The following is a 23,075-nucleotide window of genomic DNA, read 5'->3' as shown; positions in this document are numbered from 1 at the left end:
GCCAACTCTCTGCTTCCTGTTAGCTCACCAATCTTCCACCCATGCCAATATGTTACCCCCTACACCATGTGCTTTTATTTTCTACAATAACTTTTGATGTGGCACGTTATCAAATGCCTACTGGAAATCTAAGTACAGTACATCCACTGGTTCCGCTTTATCCACAGCTCATGTGATGCCTTCAAAGAACTCCAGTAAATTGATGAAACATGATTTCCCTTTTACAAAACCATGTTGACTCTGCCTGATTGCCTTGAATTTTTCTAAGTGCCCTGCAGTAACATCTTTAATTATAGTTTCTAATATTTTCCCTATGACAGATGTTGGCTAACTGACCTATAGTTTCCTGTTTTCTGGGCAGAATTTTACGTCCTACGGGTGAGCACACGCCCAATTGGGAGTAAAATAGTGCACAATAAGGCCGGTTGAGTGTCCTGATGATTTCACGCTCTCGCATGATATTTCGGTAGTTGGGTTTGAGCAAGAGCTACCAATTAAGAGGCCTATTAAGGCCATTAAGCAAGCAATTAATTTGTTTTCTTTGCTGCCAGTCTAACCTTATGGTTGGTGGGCGGGTGAATAGTCCAGGCAACCTTTACATTTTTTGGAAACCTCAACCATGGGCGGGATGAGCTTTCCAACAGTAATTTAAAAAATAAGTAAAACATTTTAAACATAATTTTTATTATCTCCCTGTTTGTGTGACTGAGTCACATGTGGGAAAGGGGAATTTTGGAAAATTAGAATCAGTACATGAACTATCTCACTAGCCACTTCTTTCAAAACCTTAGGGTGAAGTCCATCTGGACCTGGGGATTTGTCAGCCCGCAGCCCCAACAATTTGCTCAATACCACTTCCCTGGTGATTGTAATTTTCCCGAGTTCCTCTCTCCCTTCCATTTCCTGATTTACAGCTATTTCTGGGATGTTACTTCTGTCTTCTATAATGAAGACCGGAACAAAATACCTGTTTAATTCATCTGCCATCTCCCTATTTTCCATTATCAATTCTCCAGATGCACTTTCTATAGGACCAACACTCACCTTGTTAACCCTGTTCTTATTTAAATATCTGTAGAAACTCTTACTATCTGTCTTTGATACCAGCTAACTTTCTCTCATACTCTAATTTTTCCCTCTTTATTAATCTCTTTGTCATTCTTTGCTGTTCTTTATATTCTTTCCAATCTTCTGATCTGCCACCCATCTTTGTGTAATTATATGCTTTTTCTTTATGTTTGATACTGTCTTTAACTTTTTTAGTTAAACATGGATGGTGGGCCCTCCCCTTGGAATTTTTCTTTCTCATTGGAACGTATATATTCTGTGTATTCTGAAATATCTCTTTAAATGTCTGCCACTGAACTTACATTGACATTTCCCTTAACGTCATTTGCCAGTTCACTTTAGCTAGTTCTACTTTCATGCCTTCATAGTTGCTCTTATTTAAGCTTAAAATACTGGTCTGGGGCGCATTCGTTTCTCCTTCAAAAAGAATGTAAATATCAATCATATTATGATCGCTGCTGCCTAGGGGATGCCTTCACTAGGAGGTCATCAATTAATCCTATCTCATTGCACAATACAATACCAGGTCTGAGATAGCCTGCTCTCTGGCTGGAAAGCAAAACTCCCAGCACGAGGAGGCCCACCTGCTCCACACACTTGCCTTAACAAGGGAGGGATGTGGTCAAGCAAGGGACCCTAGCTATGATCAGGACCTGGACTACCCTTTTCTGGCCTTTACCTAAGCTGTCCCACTGAATTCTCGCGAAAGTTATGGTGGGAGGGAATGAGAATTACCAAAGGAATTTTGCCCTTTACTCACTTGGCGCACATTTTTAAGAAGCTACTTTGTGCATTATTATAGGAATTACCTACAGATGTAAAACTGCACTCAGATGAGTCAGTACTTCTAGGAGAGTGAAGGAGGGAAAACATGGAGTAAAACTACATCTTTAAATGTAAAAAGTAGACTGCAAAAACTGAAAATCTGATATATTAACTTGAAATACTGGAAACGCGCTGTGAGATAAGTCAGCATTTGAATGAAGAAGGTGGGTAAATCTTTCAGATGTAACCCTTCATTAGATTTGGCAGTCAGGCGCAAACCTCTTTTGCAGGGCTGACAAGGAAAGGTTGGGATATGTCCAAGAAAATACAGTAGGGAAAGGAGAACTGTATTCTTTATTTTGTGAATTGACATTTTGGTATTACCCAGGAAAGGGTGCTTTACATTGCAAGAAAATCCAGTTTTCTCCACGTTTATAAGCTTCTCCGCTGTAATATGCTATTAAAATCTCCTGGATCAAACTCGATGTGTGCATGCAAGAAAGTTCTTTTATGTCAAATTCTGCAGTACCGCATCGCCTCGGTGGGTTTTAATCTGCTTATTTATAAATCAAAAGCTTTCCATGTATTAATGTGTTGTTAATGAGTGGTTGAAAATCTCTGAATTGCAGTCAGATTATTAAAACTGAATGCCCTTGTAATCATACAATTTGAGTGGGATTTGGGTAGTTTTCACATCTGTTGTTTTGAATTGAAAAGGATGTGAGTTTCTTTGGAGAACGCTTTGTAATATTTTTGACCTGTAATTTATTTATTGGCCTTTGAATGCAGTGTTCTATGCAGATGCACATTCCCATTATCCAAGAGGGCAGGTGTGCTGCATATTGAAAGACTGCTAATTAGGATTTGCTGAGAGATGAGCACAACCCAGTGTCATCAAAAAAGCAAGTGCACTGTTAAACAATGTTTCAGTATTTTCAGCATGTATTTTGGCTAGCATACAAACATACCAAAATGAATGTACAGTTTGAACATTAGCTGTAGACTAGCAACAGTTACACATTGTATTTTCCCCACCAGGATAAAAGAGGAAGATAATGTCACATGAATTTAAATACTTGTGTTGAAAGTATTACTGATACTTTATGCACAAGGCAGATTATCTAGAAGAGCTCTTCAAACTTTTCAGCCTTTCATTATTGGTTTGGTTGTTTTGACATTTAAATGTAGATGGGCATCAGCATTGTTTAGCATCCAGATGGTGGTAGTTTCTAAACCTAGATATGTGTGGTGTTTTGTACTTGATTTGTACTTGGATCATGTTTGTAGCTAAAGCATCACTAGCAGATGCTCTGAGGCTGCATTGTAAGCAGCAACATGTATGGTTTTTATACTCATGTATATGTTGTGTTTTATATACTTGGCTTCACTATCTGTACTGGTTTAATCTTGGGTATCTGTGGAATGAATTGCTATCATTTTTTGAATGGTTTATTGAGTAAGTTTTTGCATGAGCTGTGATGGAAAAATTGGCGCAGAATTTAATTTTTTCATATTGTTTCTAAATTGAGATTAATGAAATGTGAACTTATTTTGGTATAAAATTTTGTTAATCACTACTGGATTACCGATTCTCCATCGTAATAAATAATATTCCATCTGTGTAGAGCTATGTGTCCAGGTCAAAATGATCCCCAAATAGGAAATTGACATCTATTAGTCCGAAAAGGTAGTCAAATACCACTGAGCGATTTAATTGTAAATATATCTTCAATTATTTAAACATTATCTTTGTGCTGTGATGCTATTTAGCCTTTTCAGTATAATGGCTTCAGCCACACTATACTTGCTTACTGCTGCATCTTGGTATCCAATTCTACATAGGCACAGTTTTTTCTCCGCTAAAATGCATTCCAATATCCTTTCTGGTTAGTTTATCCTTGACATAATGGTAACACTCATGTGTATCTGAACTGTTGGCAGATAGATGTTCCTGTCCTGCAAGTATCATCCCGCACAGATTGTGCAATTCACTGTATAAATAAATTAAACACAGGCAGAGCCTGAACACAGACATGTTGCTGTTTGTAAGATGCCAAAATTGGTGTCCATAAAAGCTTGTATGAAATAGGTCAGTGAGCACTTGTTTCACAATTGATTTTTAAGTAGGCTAATTGGATGTCAGTTATTCTTCTCAGATTGCTTCAATTTGTGTGAGTGCTCAATGTTGCCTGGTTTCTCTTTGAAGGTCTCAGTATCCGGGGTGCACAGGAGGAGGAACCACCGGATCCCCAGTTGATGAGACTTGACAACATGTTGCTGGCAGAGGGGGTTTCTGGACCAGAGAAAGGTGGAGGGGCAGCAGCGGCAGCAGCAGCAGCAGCAGCGTCTGGAGGATCGGGTTCGGACAACACTGCAGAACACTCAGACTACAGAGCCAAATTATCCCAGATCAGACAAATCTACCACACAGAGCTTGAAAAATACGAACAGGTATGAGCATCAATGGAATCGAATTTAGCTGTGCCATTGATGCATCTAGTCTATGATAATATAGGAAGGGCAGTTTAACCATCATTATTGTTTGTTGTACCTGCTTTCTACAGTTCCTCTTTGATTATATCTTGATATTGTACTTTGAAAACTGGAACTGCTGTGTAACCAGTTGAAATCCATATTGTGTTGTACAATTTAATTATCACTAACTCATTATGAACTTGAGCAAACTGGAACAGTGTTTGACTGGAACAGTTGTCTCCAGCTGTACTGTTTTATTGTGCCAATTTCTGTCCAAAAAAATAGAAACCTGTGTTGCTGTTCAATTTGCCCTAAAACCCATCCTGCCTTAAAACTCTTGAGTCAGCATAACAGCTTTTGTGGATTTGGAAGTGGAATGAAACAAGCAGATTCTGAGAGGGAGTCTTAGCTTCCTGGCATTGGAAGAGTAAGTTGTCCATGTTTCTGCAAATAGGCTTCAGTACCTCACAGAAAAAAAAGGCTTGTATCTTTTGCTTGCATCTTTTTTTTTCATGGAACACAAATCAAAGGATTAAAGTCAGTAATAGATATTTTACCATGCTCACATGAGATAATATTTCCTGGTCTGCTGTTTTATTGAAGTTGTTACTGATTTCATATGAATGCAATTAACACGGTTATTACAAACTTCAGCCTGCTTAGTAAAAGTCTTCATTATAATCTTAGGCCACTGTAGATGAAGAGGCTACAGCCTAAGGGCAGAATTTTTCGCTCGGCGTGCGGGTGTGTGCCCGACATGCTCAAGCGTAAAATAGCGCGTGATGACGTTGGGCGAGCGTCCCGACATCGTTGCGCATTTACGCGATATTTCGGTCGTCGGGCATGCACTAAATTCAGAAGTGCGCCCACCGACAATTAAGCTCATTAACGTTGCAATTAACTGGGATTTTTCGCTGCCTGTCCAGCGTTACGGATGAGGTTTCCGTCATTTGTTATATAAAAAAAAGGCGCAGAATTTTCATGTTGTAAATGTTCAGGTGACTGTTTCTGACGCGTGGGCATTTTTTCTGGATTTTCAAATCTGGTTTTATTGGATTTGAATTCTTCAGCTCCTTGAGGCAGCTCTCCGCCTTCAAGGAGCTTTCGGTGAGCGCTCCCCCATGCCCACGCTGACTTCAGCACTCGCCCTCCTCCTGCACCCACCTTGGCAGCGATAACATTTCAGCGCGCCTTTCAGGCTGGCTGGCCAATTACAGGCAGTGGGCCATTTCTCGGCTGCCCCTGCACCCGCTGACCTCAAAATTCTGGCCTATATGTAAATGCATGCAGAGCGCCAGCTGACAAACACTGGGAGCTGAGAGGGCAAGAAATTATAGATTTAGTCACAAATAAGATCATAAGAAATAGGAACAGGAGTAGGCAATTTGGCTGATCAAGCCTGCTCCTCCATTCGATACGATCATGGCTGATCTGATTGTAGCCTTAACTCCACTTTCCTGTCTACCCGCCCCATAACTCTTAAATCTCTTGTCAATCAAAAACCTGTCTAACTCAGCCTTGAATACATTCACTGACCCAGCTTCCACCGCTTTCTGTGAAGCGAATTCGTAAAACTGACCACCCTGAGGAGAAATTCCTCCTCATCTTAAATGGGAGATCTCTTATTTTTTAAACTGTGGTTTCTAGTTCCAGATTCCCCCACAAGAGAAACATTCTCTACCCTTTCAGGCCCCCTCAGAATCTTATGGGCAGAATTTTGCCGTCGGTGAGCAGGGGGCGGGGCCTGCTCATCAACGCATAAAACGACACAGGATGAGGTCGGATGGAACCCCCGATGTCATCCTGGTCTATTTAAATTTTCAGGAAGGCAGGGGCGCAGCAAAATCAGCTGTGGGCCCGCCGATCTGTTAGTGGCCAATTGATGCCATTGACAGATCTATTAAAATACTTAGTGGACCTGCCCGTCCAACCTTAAGGTTAGCGGGCAGGCCAAGAGCCCCCACGGCAAACAGATAAAACAGGAAGTCTCATCCATGGGCGGGAAGAGGTTTCATGCAGGGTTTTAAGATTTTTAATAAAGTTATTATGTCAATTATGAATACGTCCCATCTCATGTGACATTGTCCATGTTAGGGAATTTTTTTTTCCTATTTTTAATCTTTTTAAAAGTTGTAAGCGACCTCCCTGAGGCAGCACTTAGCCTCAGGGAGATGTGCGCTCTTCTCGCTTTTGGGGAATCCCCCCCCGCCCACACAAGGAGTGCATAGCGCTTCCTGTTGGACATCATGCTGGGCGGGCCTTAATTGGCCCACCCACGTAAAATGGCAGCGGGGCCCGCTTCTACAGTGAGGATCGTCTCCCCTCCCGCCGGAGATTGGGTCAGGCCCACCAGCCTGACAGGCAGAAAATTCTGCTCTATATGTTTCGATAAGATCACCTCTCATTCTTCTGAACTCCATTGATTAGAGTCCCAACCCGTTCCTCGTAAGATTCCTCGTAAGAACCACTTCATCCCAGGAAACAGCCTAGTTGAACCTTTTCTGAATTGCTTCCTTTACCTCCTCAAGTAAGGAGAACAAAACTGTACGCAGTATTCCAGGTGATGTCTCATCAAAGCTCTGTTGAGCTATAGCAAAACCAGTTTAAGATTATCAGTTAGGCTCACAGTGTGACTCACTTACGCATGCTAGAAGCCACTCATATTCACACACAGGTCCCCGATCTTTGCCAACAGAATGAACAAATCCACACATTGCGCCTTTTTCAACTAAGCAAAAGCCTGGGGAGCAGCCATTCCCTGGTTCATTCCCCATGGCAATGCCTTGACCAATCAGGGTTGACCTGCCTGGTTTGAATTTAAACAAAAGCTTGGCAGTTAGTTGTTCCCTGGGCATTCTCCATGGTAATGCTTCTGCCAATCAGAGTCCACTTGCCAGCCAATCAGCACCCTCTTCTCATGCAGTGTAAATTGTTGTTCCCTTTGAGATTTGGTTTTCTTGTGAATATGTACTGAAAAGTACGTGATGAAAAGCTTCGACAGAATGTCTCTTTTTTCAGCAATAATCAAGTTCTGTACTACCGAGTGACTATTTAAATACGGTAAATACGGTAGGACAGAGTATAAAGGAAGAAATATGGGAGCTTGTCAGAAACGTACGGCGATCATCATGGGGGATTTTAATCCACATTTAGAGTGGAAAAATCAGATGGGCTAAGGTAGCCTAGGTGAGTTCATAGAAAGGTTTTGGGATAATTGCTTAGAACAGCACGTTCTGGAGCCAACCAAACAGCAGGCTATGTGTTGTACAACGAGATTGGATTAATTAATGACCTCATGGTGAAGCGCCCCTAGGACCAGTGATCATAATGTGATTGAATTCTACATTCAGTTTGAGGGAGAGAAGAGTGGAACCAAGACTAGAATTTTAAACTTAAATAAGGGAAATTATGAGGGCATGAAAGCAGAGCCAGCTAAAATGAGCTAGCAAATTAGGTTAAGAGATCAATAGAGTTGCACTGGCAGACATTTAAAGGGATATTTCAGAATATACAGGATAGATACATTCCAACGAGAAAAAAAAATTCCAAGGGGAGGACCCACCACCTGTGGTTAACTAAAAAAATTAAAGATAGTACCAAACTTAAAGAAAAAAGCATATATTGGATAAAGATGGGTGGCAAGTCAGAAGATTTGACAATATTAAAAACAACAAAGAATGATTATGAGATTAATAAAGTGGGAAAAATTAAAGGATGAGAGAAAGCTAGCTAGAAATAAAAACAGTAAATTTCTGTAGCTATTTAAAAAAGAAGAGTTAACAAAGTGAGCCTAGGATCTATAGAAAGTGAGGCTGTGGAATTAATAATGGAAAATAAAGAGATGGCAGGTGAATTAACAGATATTTTGCATCGGACTTCACTATCGAGGATACAAGTAACATCCTAGAAATAGCTGTAAATCAGGAAGTGGAAGGGAGGGAGTAGCTCAAGAAAATGACAATCACCAGGGAAGTGGTACTGAGCAAATTGTTGGAGCTGTGGGCTGACAAGTCCCCGGCTGCCAGTAGACTTTACCTTAAAAGAAGTGGCTAATGAGATAGCTCATACATTGGTTTTAATTTTCCAAAACGCACTAGATTCAGGGATGGTTCCATTAGATTGGAGAATAGTAAATGTAACTCCTTTATTCAAAAAGGGAGGGAGACAGAAATCAAGAAACTACAAGCCAGTTAGCTTAACATCTGGCATATAGGGAAGATGTTTGAAGCTATTGTTAAAGACGTTATAGCAAAGCACTTAGACAAATTCAAGGCAATCAGATAGAGTTAACATGGTTTTATGAGAGGGAACTCATGTTTGACCAATTTATTGGAGTTCCTTGAAGAAGAAGGTTCTGTGGATAAAGGGAACCAGTGGATATGCAGTACTTAAATTTTTGGAAGGCACTTGATAAGGTGCCACATCAAAGGTTATTGCGGAAAATAAAAGCTCATGGTGTAGGGGGCAACATATTGGCATGGATGGAGCATTGGCTAGCTAACAGGAAGCAGAGAGTAGGCATAAATGGGTCATTTTCTGGTTGTAATGAGTGGTGTGCCACAGGGATCAGTGCTGGGGCCTCAACTTTTTACAATTTATTGAAATGACTTGGATGAAGGGTCCGAAGGAATGGTTGCTAAATTTGCTGACGATACAAAGATAGGGTAGGAAAGTAAGTCATGAAGAAGACTTAAGGAGTTTACAAAGGGATATAGATAAGCTAAGTGAGTGAGCAAAGATCTGGCAAATGGAGTATAATGTGGGAAAATGAGAAATTGTCCATTTTGGCGGGAAGAATAAAAAAGAAGCATCTTTTTAATTGGTGAGAGATTGCAGAGCTCTGAGATTCAGAGGGATCTATGTGTCCTAGTGCATGAAATGCAAAAAGTTAGTATGTAGGTATGGCAAGAATTCGGAAAGCTGAAAGAATGTTATTGTTTATTGCGAGGGGAATTGAATACAAAAGTAGAGAGGTTATGTTTCAGTTATATAGAGCATTGGTACGACCGCATCTGGAGTACTGTGTACAGTATTGTTGTCCGTATTTAAGGAAGAACGTAAATGTGTTAGAAGCAGTTCAAAGAAGGCTTACGAGACTAATACCTGGAATGGGAGTGTTCCCCTTATGAGGAAAGGGTGGACAGGCTAGGCTTGCATCTGCTGGAATTTAGAAGAGTAAGCGGAACTTGATTGAAACATATCAGGTCCTGAGGGGTCTTGACAGGGTGGATGTAGAGAGGATGTTTCCTCTTGTGTTTGAATCTAGAACTAGGGGGCCACTGTTTAAAAATAAGGGGTCACCCATTTAAGACAGATGAGGAGAAATTTTTCTCTCGGAGGTTTGTGAGTCTTTGGAACTCTCTTCCTCAAAAGGCAGTGAAGGCAGACACTTTGAATATTTTTAGGGCAGAGCTAGATAGATTCTTGATAAGCAAGGGGGTGAAAGGTTATCCAGGGCAGGTGGGAATGTGGATTTGAGGTTTCCATCAGATCAGCCATGATCTTATTGGGTGACGGAGCAGGCACAAGGGGCCGAATGGCCTACTCCTGCCCCTAATTTGTATGTTTATATGTTTCAAATGCCCTGCTGCTACCTGCTTAATAATGGATTCTAGCATTTTCCCAATGACATGTCAAGAGAGAGAAAACATTTCTTGAACTTTTCCCAATATACTCTGGCTGTGTTCAAGGAACCATACGTTGTTCTGAGACTGAACATGCCACCAAACTCTTGTTTTAAAAAAAAAAATATTCTTTCTTATTTCCTTAACCCAATGGTGCTAAGTCTGTCTAGGGCACCATGGTTAATTGTGGTACCTGAACTGAGATTGGCTAACTCAGAGTTGTCTACAGATCAAACCTGGAAGCTTGTGATCAATATGGCTCAGAACTAGGCAGTCAGAGGAACTCAAATCCTGGATTCCTGCTTGGAAAATACAAGGAGGTGGAAATATTTATATAACAACTTTGTATCCTCAGGAGATCCCAAAGTACGTCACAGCCAATTAATAATTTTGTGTAGTTAAATGCAGCAGCCAATTTTTACACAGTGAAGTCCCATAAACAGCAATGAAGTGAATGAGCAGTTGACTTATTTTGGTGGTGTTGGTTCAGGGATAAATATTGTGCAGAAGACTGATCTTCTAGTAATACCTTGGGATCTTTATGTCTACCCAAACAGGCAAACAGAGTCAAAAGATGGCACCTCTGAAAGTGCAGGACCCAACGAAACTGTTCGCCTTGATTATCTTGGAGTGAAAGCTTAAGCCAAAGCCTTCTGAACCCAAGGCGAGAACTCAAACTAAGCCAAGCTGACATTTCTATATGATTAAGCTCATTAAATGGCCCTATTTCATTTTCAAATTAAAATAGCAGGAAAAAGGCATTCCCTTAAAAACAAAGGGAAAAAAGTTGGACTAAGAAAAATCAGCAAATGTTTCATTGGAGTTCTAATTCATTCATTCTTCGCATTCCCTGATGTATGCACTGATATCAGTTACCCCAAGCTAGTAATTATTTAATAGTTATTTGGAACATACGGTATGTTATCCTGTGCTCACTCATACATGACTTTCCTTTTATGTGCCATATATTCAGCATTGTCATCTGGAGAATCACCAAAGGGAGGGAGGGAAGAAAGGAAGGAAAATCAACTAAGGTTGTTTGAGCACAATTCACCTTGACCATTAGCACCATGTCACTGGAATGGAGCAGATCACTGCCTGCCCTCTGGGTCAGAGATGCTTCCATGGTACATTGGGTCTCACATAAAGACATAGGTTGAAGTTTAATGCAGAGGTGTTGACCTCCCCATTAGCAGGAAAGTTGGGGGGTGAGCTCGCCTCCTCTGGAAGCCATGACTGGATTTTATGGTCCTCAGGCAATTAGTTGCCCCAGCTTCAGCAGGATATGTCCCATCTCCAAAAGAGCTGCTGGCCAATCGGAGGGCTGGCGGCTCCTCAATCCCAGCAGCGTCACAGGGATTGGTGGCCGCTGGTGAGACTGCAGTGGGCCTTGGATGAAGAGCAGCACAGGAGGCCTGGAGTAAAGTTCATTGGGACAGGCTCACATTGGCCAGCCAGGCAAGTCCCAGCAAAGGGGGAGGAGGGCAATCGAGAGGCTGGAGGGTTGGGGGTGGGCATTGCGGCCCTCAACTGGGGAAGGAGGTGTCCGAACAGGGAGCTCATACCCTTCACCCTTTCCTGCAACCCCCCCCCTCCCGAAGCCTGCAGCCAAGTCACCAGGGTATAGCTGCTGCCCCCTCCCCCCCCCACCACCGCACTGGTAAAGTATCAATGGCGGCAGGAAGAGGCCCTTAACTTACTATTAATTGACCTCCTAAGGGCCTCCATTGCCATACGGGCAGTGGGCTGCCCACCACCTACCCTGCTGCTGGTGCAATACCAGTGGATGCGAGTAGACAATGGGCATGGCACCCCCTGCCATCCCATGCAATTTTACGTCACTTCCTGTCCTGCTTGCCATTAAGTTTCAGCCATAAACTCTTTGAATGTTATTTCATGTATTTCCATCCTTGCCTGAGTTCCCAAAATATGAAGACAAAAGCTGAAAAACCGGTGACATAGCCTTTGAGGGAGAAGCAGTCTATGCTGAGAATATTTTAGAGTTTTTTTAATGGCTAGAAACCCTTCCTTGGAGAGAGCTAGAGCATGTTGGGAAGAGTTCAAGCAATGCTCTTCCTCCTTTGGTGACTATTCTAGGATTTATGCATATGTGCCATGAAAGGAACCATTTTTCACCAGATGGTGACTTAGTTTATATTACAGCAAATGTTCTTGCACTGATTTTGTTTTATCCTCTTCATGAGGTCCAGGTACATGAAGTTACATAATTTGTTTTAGGAGATTAATTAAAACCAGTAATGTAATCAAAAAATAAAGGGCAGGATCTTCCTTTCCGGAGACCGAGTGCAGTGCCAGGCGGGTTTCGCATCGTGTTTCCCGCTGGGCGGTGTGGCAGGAAATCGTGCCCGATTTCATGTTCGGAAGCTCATTAAATACGCATCGGCGAGTAGCTTTCCAATCACGTAGCGGGGCAGATAGTGATTTGTCCGCTCCGCTGTTACCTAATGGGCTCAAATGTCTGGGTGCCACATTTAAATGCCACCTGAACACACAAATTACTCTCAGCAGGCCAACTGTGTGCAGGAAACTTTTTGAAATGGCTGCACCAAAGAAAAAAGCTGCTCCCAGGCTCAGCAGAGACTTCCTTGAGGCCCTCATCCGTGAAGTCAGCCAGCACCTGGATGTCCTCCACCCAAGGGTTAGAGGTAGCCCACCAGCCTCACCTCGCCGGCCCGGGAGGCAGTTGCAAGGGAGGTCAGCTCGTTAGGCACCCACCCAAGAAATGCTATCCAGTGCAGGAAGAGGATGAATGATCTTATCTGCTCCGCCAGAGTAAGTCAACCTTCACCTCAATCCAATCTTACACTCTCACAATAGCATCATGCACTCAAAGGGTTACACTGCTCAGGGGGAGACATCAGCACTGATTATCTCATGGACACTTTAACATCACCAGCATCTCATCTATCAAGCTGCACAAACTCCATCCCCAGCCCTTACTGGGAAGGGCTCAGCCAACATAGCAGGCATGCATGGTTCCCAACCTCTCCTCCATCTCTTCACACCATGTTCCATTCCATTTATCTTCATGCAAGCCAAGCTCGCCCACAACCGGAGGCTGATATCACAGAGGGGAGGAGGGACGGCAGACGTCAAGGAGCTGATCTGATGTTGTATTCTGCGTGATTATGAACTAAATATATCTTTTCTCTCCCTTACAGGCACCAGCAGGCCCAGATAGACCACCAGAGCTACCATAAGCCCCTCAGAGGAGAATGCTGATATGCATCAGAAGGAGTGTCACTGCATTCACCTGCACCCTCCACTAGCACACACCCTGGTGGGTCATGGATCTAGTTTAGGCTCAGGGTCACATTCTGAGGAACACCTCACTGACATGTCTCCACAGCAGTCGGAGGCAGTGACAGCCCAGGTCTCTGGCACTCGGAGGACTGCTGGAGATCAGGCACACGCTGAGCCTGAGCCAGATGATGAGCCATTGCAAGTGGCTGTCTCTAACATGCTGGAGGTGCAACGACAGGTGGCGGTAAATCAGGTAGAGTTGCGAGAGGCAGTCAACTGACTAGAGCTAAGGGAGGAGTTCACCCACGTTCTGTCTGATGTCGTGGCTCCAACATGTGAGAGTCTTCAAGTCTCCATCAGAAGGGTGACGGCCACCTTGGAGACCATGGTGCAGTAGATTTGCGCTTGGACCTGCACTCCATTGCTATAGGCATTGGTGGGATCCATCAGTGGCTAGGCGAGAGGGGCGGGGCACCTAGACCTTCATCCTTCTCCTCAGGGAGTCACGCAGGGTTCCTGGGGCACTCATTGGGAGGAGGATCAGCAGCTGGAGACCCTGGGGCCATCCACACAGGTGACTAAGAGTGTTCAGTGACCGCAATCCCCTCTGCCTGTGACCCCATCTGCAGCTGCACAGGCTGAGGAGGATGCACCTGCCCCACAGCAGGACACCCAAAGCAGGCTGGAACCCAGCAGGTCTCGGCCCTCTAGAGAACACCTGCCAAAGTCATCAAAGATAACAGGGCGTAGCAGTCAACAGGCTGCTTCCACCTCTGCTGAGGATGTCAGGGGTGCACCTGGATGTAGTGGTAGGGTTAGAAAAATGAAGAAACTTTGACATTTCTTGGTCATGGGTGTTCAATCACTGTATATATCATGCACCTTTGTAAATACATTTGCTGTTCATGAGAATGGTCTCGTCATTTGAAAGCGTCGTGCATATTCATCTATGTGCCCCCTTATTGTGAGGGTAAGACATGCCCCCATTCAGTGATCATCTCCCTTTGTGAGCCTCACATTCAGGTGATGTGTAGATGAGTCGTGCTAGTTACTCGACCCATGTGTTATGTCAGGGAGATGTGTCACACTCTTTACTGGAAGTGTTTGCAAAATGCATTAGTAACCCCTACTCTTTGCAAGACAACATGGAGTTAGAATAGCTCAAAAGCCTTGGAGGTTTAGCTGTAATTGTTTCTCAAAATGAGATGGCTGTCTTCATTGGTAGTACCAAAGCACAAGACCTGCAGCCATGATGGTCTCTCCAACCAAAGCGCGTATCTCAGTGTGCGCTAAAAATTTCCCATTAAGGTGGCAATGCCTGCATCAAGTCACTTGATGCAGTGCTTGTGCTGTTGTGCCGACTTTCACTTCCCAGAGCACACGGATGCTGGCTCGCTGCTGACTTTTTGAAAGATTAGGGCCTGGTGAATCATGAGGGTTGAAGGTGCAAGTCCGAATGCTGAACTTGCTCTCAATGTTACAGGTTGTTAAAGCCTTTCAGTGCACTGGCATGGCAGTAAGGGACAGAGGACTGTGGCTGTGTCCCGTTGCCTGGACCTTACTCCTCCTATCAGTGTGGCGCAGGCACATCTTCCATGTCGTGTTTCTTCGATGGCATTCTCATATGGAAGCTGACCCTCATCTCTCTTTTCAGGTTCCTGCCCTTCTTGCTCTTCATCGTCTGAGGAGCTTTAGCCTCCTCTATGTCTCTCTCAGACAAGGGATCCCGTTTTGAAACGCCAAGTTGTGAAGGGTGCAATAGACCATGTGGAGAGTTTTGCAGAGCCCACCTGAGTGGTCCAGACATCAGAAGCGCATCTTCAGAATGTCAATGGTCTGCTTAATGATGGGATCGTTTTGAGCTATGTGCTGCAATGTATCTCTCTTCAGAGGCACTCTGAGGTTGATGCATGGGTGACATGAGCCATCGTTTGAGTGGTACCCTTAATCCATAAGAAGCCAACCTTGTCACTGCGGCCCTTCGAATATTTGAGGCACCTGGAAGTGACTCAGGATGTGTGAGCCATGGGAACTCCCAGGGTACCTGGCATAAATGTGCATGATGTGCTCCTGATGATCGCACACCAGTTGAACGTTTCCTGTTAATGAACAGCAGGGGCTGTTGCCATGGAGTTCTCAAAGCCACATGTGTGCAACTGATTGCACCCTGAACTCTAGGGAAGCCTGAGATAGCTGTAAACCCCAGAAATCTAGCAGCCTGGCTAGCTTCATCGAGTGTGAACTTAAAGTAATGATGAGCCTTACTGTAGAAGGCATCTGTCACCTCCTCGATATATTTATGTGTTGAGGACTGAGATGTTGCATAGGTCCCCTGTGGATTCCTGGAACGATCCGAAGGCAAAAGAATTGAGTACGGTAGTAATCTTCAGGGGCGCTGGCAGGGGCTGCCCTCCCAGTCCATGGGGTGTTAGATCCTCCTGCAGAATGTGGCAGATATGATCCACCACATCTCTTGACAAGCGCTGACGTGCGTGGCATTGTCTTTTGCTCGCCTTCAGATGTGAAAGTCTTCTTTGGTGGACCCTTGGTCAGCCGAGTCACCTTCATTGGATGGGTTTAACCCCTTCATCTTCTGGGTCTTGCTGGGACTTCCCTGGACCATGGACCTCAGGCCAGGCCTCCTTGCAAAGCTGTGCTAGGCAGCACCAGGCCCTTCTGTTCCTCAATCGATCACTGCCATCATTGAGCACAGACTCCATTATTCAATCCTCCTTCTCCCTGTGGACTGACAGATGTAACAGATTAATGAACACTGGAAAATACAATAGACCTCCAACTCACAAGCAGAAAGCCAATGTCATGCCCTAGAGCTGCATCTGTGGTACTTGTTTTTCACTGATGCAGCCTTGCAGCTGCGACGTTACCTCATCCACCTAGGTGACCAAGATGCCAACCCTGATATTTGACACCTCTATCTCACAGAGGTTGGAAGAGGCTTGGACACATTCATGAAGTGTTCCACCTTACTAAAGCAATCTCTGATCTGGTATGCTGATCAAGCTCAACTTGCACTTCAGCAATGACTGGACACCCTTTGGCCTGTTATCCATGCCAATTGAAGAAAGCACATTCGAGGCTTTCATTGATGATCTGGCAGATATGCAGCAGCTGTGCTTCCTTAACGGATGGCTGCATTTTCCATTCTCACATACTTCTCTGTTAATACTCAAGTTTAATATGAAACCAATGACTCCTGCAGTCTCTCGTTAAAGTGCACCAAAAGGCAGTCGTTCCAATTGCAACTTCTCAAGGAAGTCTTTTCTCTCAGCTCTGACTCTTATTTCAATGTTGTGGCTCTAAGCAGTTTGAAGGTGTCCCCTAAAAGGCTCCTCCCACACTGCTTCAGACCCCTCCCATGCAGATTCTTTTCCAGCTTCAATTTTTAACAGTGTAATAACTTTGGGGTTTCAAGATGGTGGTGCTGCATTTTTCTTTTGATATCAGCTTCAACCGCCCCCCCCTCCCCCGCCCCCCGCCGGTCAGTGTGCAGGTCCCTCACAATGTGCAGATAGACCACCCTCTGGTTATTCTCCAGCCTTTTTCCCCTGCCCCCAACCCTGGATCCCATTGTCATTGTGGTGGACATTCCAACCCTCCCTGCTGAACCCATCACTGTTGATGTTCCCATGTCCCATGTGGACCTCACCCTCCCCATCTTGAGGCTGTGTGCATGGTCACGTACAGAGGAGGACCCCCCTAAGAGAGCTTTGAATGCCCCCCTCTTTATTTCCTTTTCTCCATCTGCAACCCAGTACTGAGCCAGACAACCCCATCGTCACTGACTGTAAGACAGTGAACACGCCCTGCACACCAAGCTGTGGCTTATCCCAATTGAGCACAGCATTTGCCCAACCCGGAGCGGGACTACAACATACATGCCATGCATAGCCCTGTAGCATGACCCCCAGAGCCCAAGAACTGCCTTTAATCTCTCACCCTGACTATGAGGTGCACAAAGCTCCAGGACTGCCTTTAATCTCTCAGTCCAACCTCGGCCCCAGACCAGGGACTATGGCTGTCTTTCAATGAGTTCTCCTGTTCTTTCATGACTGATCACAACTAAGTCTGCCTTCCCCCAAGCAACCCCCACCCCCGCCCCCCACCCTCCATGAGTCTTTGTGCAACCTTTCCCCTCATGTGCCACATTAACACAACCCCACCTTGTACCTCACCGCCCTTGTATTCCGGAGTCTGAGTGTATCCCCTCTGGTTCATACAGTTCAATTCCCATCCTTCCCCTTCTGCCTCTGTGTTCTAGTCTTCCATGTTGGGCTGCAGCCTCTCCACCCTTGGTCTCCCCTCTGCCTGTCATCGTTCCTCCCTCCAACCCCATTGACCCCCATGTCTCTGTCATCGTCTCTCTCTCTCCCTCACCACCCCCGTCACCCCCACCCCTGGTTGCAAAGCTGGTCTCTGTTTCTAAGTGCTGCCTTGCATGAGACCCACAGCACACGCTGTCTTCTCAGAGCACAGAGTGAGCAGACCAACCCTATACACCCCCACCAGTGTGGCGTCACATTGGCATTGCTGAGGAACCAGAGCAGTGCTGTTGCAGGTAGGTTTTTAACGTTAACACTCACCTCAAAATCATGAGCAAAGTGAGGGTGGACAGCTGCACACAACTTATATCATGACTTAGACCGGTCTAATGTCCCGCTGGCATGGCATGTAATTTGGAGGGGGAGTGTGATTCCGCTGAGTAGTGTTTTTAATGAACATTCATGGCATGGTAAAGCATACAAATGGTGTTCCTGGCACGGATCAGCAGGAAACCTGACCCACCATCCACCAGTCAAGAAAGCGGTGAGGGGAAAACTCCAATTTGATTTCCCGACGGCAAGATTCCAATTTTTGGCGCTTCTCTGAATTTTCCACTCCTGCCTGCCATGAAACCCACCGCTGGCAGGACTGGAAAATTCTGCCCATAGATCTACACTTTTACCTCAATGAACAAATGACATGGTGTTGAGCTGTAACAACCAGGAAAGTCCTAGGTGTAACCTGTGCTGAATTGATCAGTCATATTTCAGAGGGGGTGATGGTTGAGCACTGCGGTGAGCTGAAAAAGGAAAAATTCAGCTACTTATGACTGTTGTCCACACCTACAGCTGGAAATGTATGTCATATGAGCAAAAATGGGCTGAATGGCCTTCCTCCTCCATAAGTTCTCTGTGATCTGTGGATGTCAAGAAACCATATCAACTTAATAAAAAAATAACAAATATTACAAATGAAATGAAGTAAAACAGTTAAAAAGAAAGCGATCCAGGAGCGTAGAGGTAATATCTAAGAAAACAATACAGAAAACAAAAAAAAAATTGATCTGAATCATTTCTGAGATAGTTCTACTAGCTCATCCTTCCCCCTGAAAAGGAATATGAACAGTGCTGTATCGCTCATTGTGCTTACTGTCAATTCTACCACAGTTAATAGGGGTCCAGGCTGTTGATGTCATTGCTGGCAGGAAATGAAGTTCAAATGACCTGCAGTGGTCAGTTTTTCCACACTCTCCACCCAAGATGGAAGCTGACAAGGTCCTTTGAACTTCCAGCCTTTTGGTGACTATACCAGACTACCCTGAGTGTTTCATTGAAGTAAATCTTATTAGGGTTCCCATCAACCTGCTTGGTTGTGTAAACTTTGCTTGCTATCTTAAATGTTACCTAGCAACCATAGCCAGTGTGAAAATTTAACTGCTAGTAGCTGGAGGGCTTCGTTGGTCGCGTTAATGTACATTTTTATAATTGCCGTCTTAAAGGATATTTTTAATTTGAAAACTGCTTTCTTTAAATGTCATGTAATGAAAAAATTGTTAGTACTTATTTCAGTCTGTCATTGCTTCAGGTTTCTGCATCTATTTCAAGGCAATGTATGTTACAACAAGTAGTCATCATGACAAAAGCAAGAAATTTGTGCATCAATTTAAAACAAACTCTGGTATTGAAGCACCAGAATTTTCTCTTCATCTCCATTTTGAATCCTTCCTTTTGGATTAGTCAGCTACCTTTTTAATGGTGTTCAGGGTAGAGTATATTTTTTAACTGAAAGGATGCCCATTTTTGGTGTATGTATTTATAAACTAGCTTTACCCAAGCCAGATGTAGTTTTTGCTATTAAAGTGCATTTCGGATTTTTTGTAAAACCAACCAGTACTATATTTGGCTTTAGTAACAAGCATCACTAATTTATCATTGGCATTCCTCTTGCAGTATGCACTTAGCTCATGGCATACTCATTGTGCTTGTAGCTAGCTCCTGCAAACTTGTACTGCTAAAACCCATTTGATATGTATAGTAGGATTGACATCTTGTGAAAAACATACATGAGAACATCCAGCCATGAACCTCTGCTGTTGCATTTGACTGATTTACAAATCCTGTGTGCATTTTGTTCAGCACAACTGTGTGCAATAGCATTAATAGTTTCAGGCAGTCAGATTCCACTCATTCAGAAATGTTGATGCTGTTGTGGCTTCCATTGTTATACTGGTCAAGATGTTGCCATGAAAGCAGCAATCGAGTTCTTTATTTCCAGGTTAGGTTAAAACACCTGTTTTGGAACTGAACGATGACCAGTTCATCAAAAATTTAGATATATAGTCCTTGAGCCACGTGGCCACCTGGGGTCAGGTACAGTGAAGAAAGGTGGCATGTGAAAGTGAATCACTTAGCATTCCGTTCAACTTAGCTGCAAGATTCAAGACAAAATGAATTGTGGACTGTCCCTGTCAGTACAGGAATGGTGGGAACTCTACAGTGATGTGCACATCATTAGGACATGAGGGCGTGTCTCTGTCCAGTAAAAGTATTCCTTTTTATCATTGGTACTGGTAATAAGGTTTGAGTGCCCAGCACTGATTTTGCACTTATCCTGTCACAACCAACAGTGCTGAAGATGAAACCAGCAAAGGACTTAGCACAGTCTTCTAACATTTGAAAATGTATTCAAATATTCCAGCAATGAAAATCCTGACCCCTGGTGAGATGGAACCCAAAAATTATAGCAGCCCAAATTTTAAAATAAAACCATGAGATTTTGCATCATCCTTGGTGCCTAATCTAATCCTTCCTTCAGTACAAATTACACAATGATACCGAGTAGCAGAAAACTTCTGCCTCTATGTTCAACAATGTAGTATTTTTTTAAACAATTGAATATGGGGAACAATTTCCAGCTGCTAAACTTGTTGAATTTTGTGTTGTTTTGCGTATTGCTTCAAAAAAAGCACCAATGGATATCAAACCTCATGCGCCAGGTTGGACAACATTCTATTTACATTTCAGGGAAAAATAGATTAGGACAAGGGAACTTTAAGATACAAGGTGGTCTCATGAAATCTTTCATTTTATGTTTTTAAAATTGCATTCTGTATAGTACTTTATTCATAAACCGTATTTTTATTCATGGAAATAATTTATGCATTTTCTGTTGTTGGCTCCACCCCTTTCCATTCCACATTATGTACATTGGGTTGATGGAGTGCCATTGATGACATACGTGCAGTCCTTCTGCCATCAAAGGTACTCTCCTAAGGGTGACCTCTGGAAATCTGACAGCATGAGGTCCCAGTGGTATTCACTTACTTTTCTAGCGGCATTTTTTTAAAGCAGTAGCGTGGTCTGCGTATGAAATACAAAGGTGCCTTTTCCCACCTGTATTTGTCTGTGGGTATGTTACATTTGTTGCACAGCAATCCAACACTAAAAGGCTGAGCAGGTATCCTAGGCAAAAGGCCACATGACTATTCTTTTCCTCACTCTCAGGTTCATGCTGGATTATGGTTCTGTGAACATTGGCAACTTTCCACTGCATCATGTAATTGGCCATTCAACTTCTACGAACTCAAGGAGAGGGGGAATAATTTTAACTCACTCATCCCACCCGGTGGGAATAAAATTACCTCCAAGAACACAGCCTGTTCTTACTCCATTCCTGCTGATCATCATTTTAACTGAGCTCTTTTTTAAGATGGCAAGGGCTGATGCAGATGGGGGCTTCATTAATACATGATAATTGGGATCCTAAATTGTGTTAGGATCCAAAGGCATACTAAATAGGGCCGGGTGTCTGCTGCAGCCAATTTCACTCAGTAAAATTTGTTATGGAGAAAGCAGCAGCCTACAGACAAGTTGTCCTCTGGGCTCCACAAGCTCTTGCTGTCCTGGCCTCTGCCCTTGCCACCTGCAGGACCCTACCAGGGCCTTCCCCACCCGCATGTTACCAGCAGGTGGCCTTTGGTTTGCCAGCTGGCAGATCCAAGGGGTGGGAGATGTGGTGGCTCCTCAGTACAGACCTTCTCAAAATCCCCCCCCCCCCCCCCCCCCCCCCCCCCCCCCCCCCCCCCCCCCCCCCCCCCCCCACCAGGTTCTCAGGTATCATCGATTTGTACCTTCGACCTACGCCCTTAAACACACACACTTTCAAGTAGGGTTACAGGATACAAATCAGAAAGCAGCAACCCTGATGGTGATGAACCCAACTGTCGTACTCTAATTGCCACCATACCTGTGATCAGCAAACTCAGTGCAGCCTAGAAATCATACCTGTGAGCTTCCTGGCCTGTTTGGCTTAGGTCAACATCAGGTTGTGTATTTATCAATTGGTCCACCGAAAATACTCTTCTCTCTGCTCTTAAACCAATTCTCAAGGATTAAGCAATAGCATTCTTAGTGGACTCAGCCTCTAACTTTACTCCATCTCTCTCGGGAGTCCCTTCACTCACCTAGAGTTGGCTTACCCAAGCTGGGGAGCTCACCATGTGAGGGAGAAGTTGTCTTGTGAGTCTGTCAGTGGTGAATAAATGCTGCCAAACTAACTGATGATATATTTCTTTTTAAATCTGAGGGAGTGTTAGGAAAAATTAAGTTAGAAACCTGACTCCTTAAAGGGCATGTGCTATCTGATTTGGAGCTGGGCCCCTTAGTACAAAATGTAGCATCAATGAAACGATGTTGAGGCAGGCAATGATGTAATTTAAATTGGTAATTTACTGTAAGTAGTCACAAAAGCTTTTGCCTGAAGTGCATACATGTTTCTTAAGGGTGTAACCAGACTTTAATTATCTAAATGTAAATACTTAACAAATTTTACTTAGAGTAATGAGCTAAAGTGCGCACTGTATAAATGAGATATTCTAATTAATCATACATGAATTGCTGGTATAAAGGAGTGTTGCATGTGTCTGAGAATGTTGGTAAAATGCCCAATAGCAAATCACAATTTGCATTCAGAGATAAGCTCATTTAATACAGGTTTATGAAATGTGACTAACCGTATTCAAAATATTCTTCAGTGTTTACATGTATGTAATTTTTCAGGAGATTGCCCTTTATTTTGAGAAACCTCCTCTGTTTTGTGTGTGATAGGTCTTGCAAATCTGTGCTTGTGTGATCCATAACCACTCATTCACCACTCTAAATGTTGATTTATTAATTGTTCTTTGATCCACTAGTATCTGCTATCCAGATTAAGTATAATATACCAACTTCATGACCTCCTTAACTGCCCTGTTTGTAAATATAAAACAGTAAATTTCCTGCAAATACCTTGTTTATGGTAGGAAATAGCAACTGAGTGAATACATAATTCAGCTTCTTTTGCTACCTTGAATAATTAAATCAAAACAAAATCCAATTTGATGCCCCCAATTCAGCTTCTGACTTCACTGTCCTTTCAGTATAAGCTATGGCAACAATGGCCAGTCCATTTTTTATAGATAATGACTTAAAAGGGGAGTTAATTATCACTTCTTTGGGGTCAAACTGCCCCCAGGTTTGCATATCTTGCCATGGTAGATTGAAACTAATTAAAACTTCTGACAACTATAGTAATGTGTAATTGGGGCATGATTCTTTCCAC

General features: G+C 43.6%; 1 protein-coding gene across 12 annotated transcripts in view; it reads left to right on the top strand.

Annotated features, from left to right (window-relative positions):
• LOC121281566 (pre-B-cell leukemia transcription factor 3) overlaps nt 1–23,075 on the top strand; it is a 219,294-nt gene that overhangs the window by 153,632 nt on the left and 42,587 nt on the right. For all 12 annotated transcript variants that reach the window (XR_005943869.1, XM_041194541.1, XM_041194542.1 and 9 more), the window contains one exon: nt 4,040–4,284. Coding sequence is in view for 11 of the 12 variants with exons in the window: in XM_041194541.1 (XP_041050475.1) it covers nt 4,040–4,284 (245 nt within the window). In the remaining variant the exon portion in view is untranslated. The remainder of the gene's footprint in view (nt 1–4,039; nt 4,285–23,075) is intronic.

The sequence above is a fragment of the Carcharodon carcharias genome, chromosome 8, assembly GCF_017639515.1.
Source record: "Carcharodon carcharias isolate sCarCar2 chromosome 8, sCarCar2.pri, whole genome shotgun sequence".
Taxonomy (NCBI): domain Eukaryota; kingdom Metazoa; phylum Chordata; class Chondrichthyes; order Lamniformes; family Lamnidae; genus Carcharodon; species Carcharodon carcharias.
Note: the sequence above shows the minus strand (reverse complement) of the source record. Positions and strands in the feature narration are given on the sequence as shown.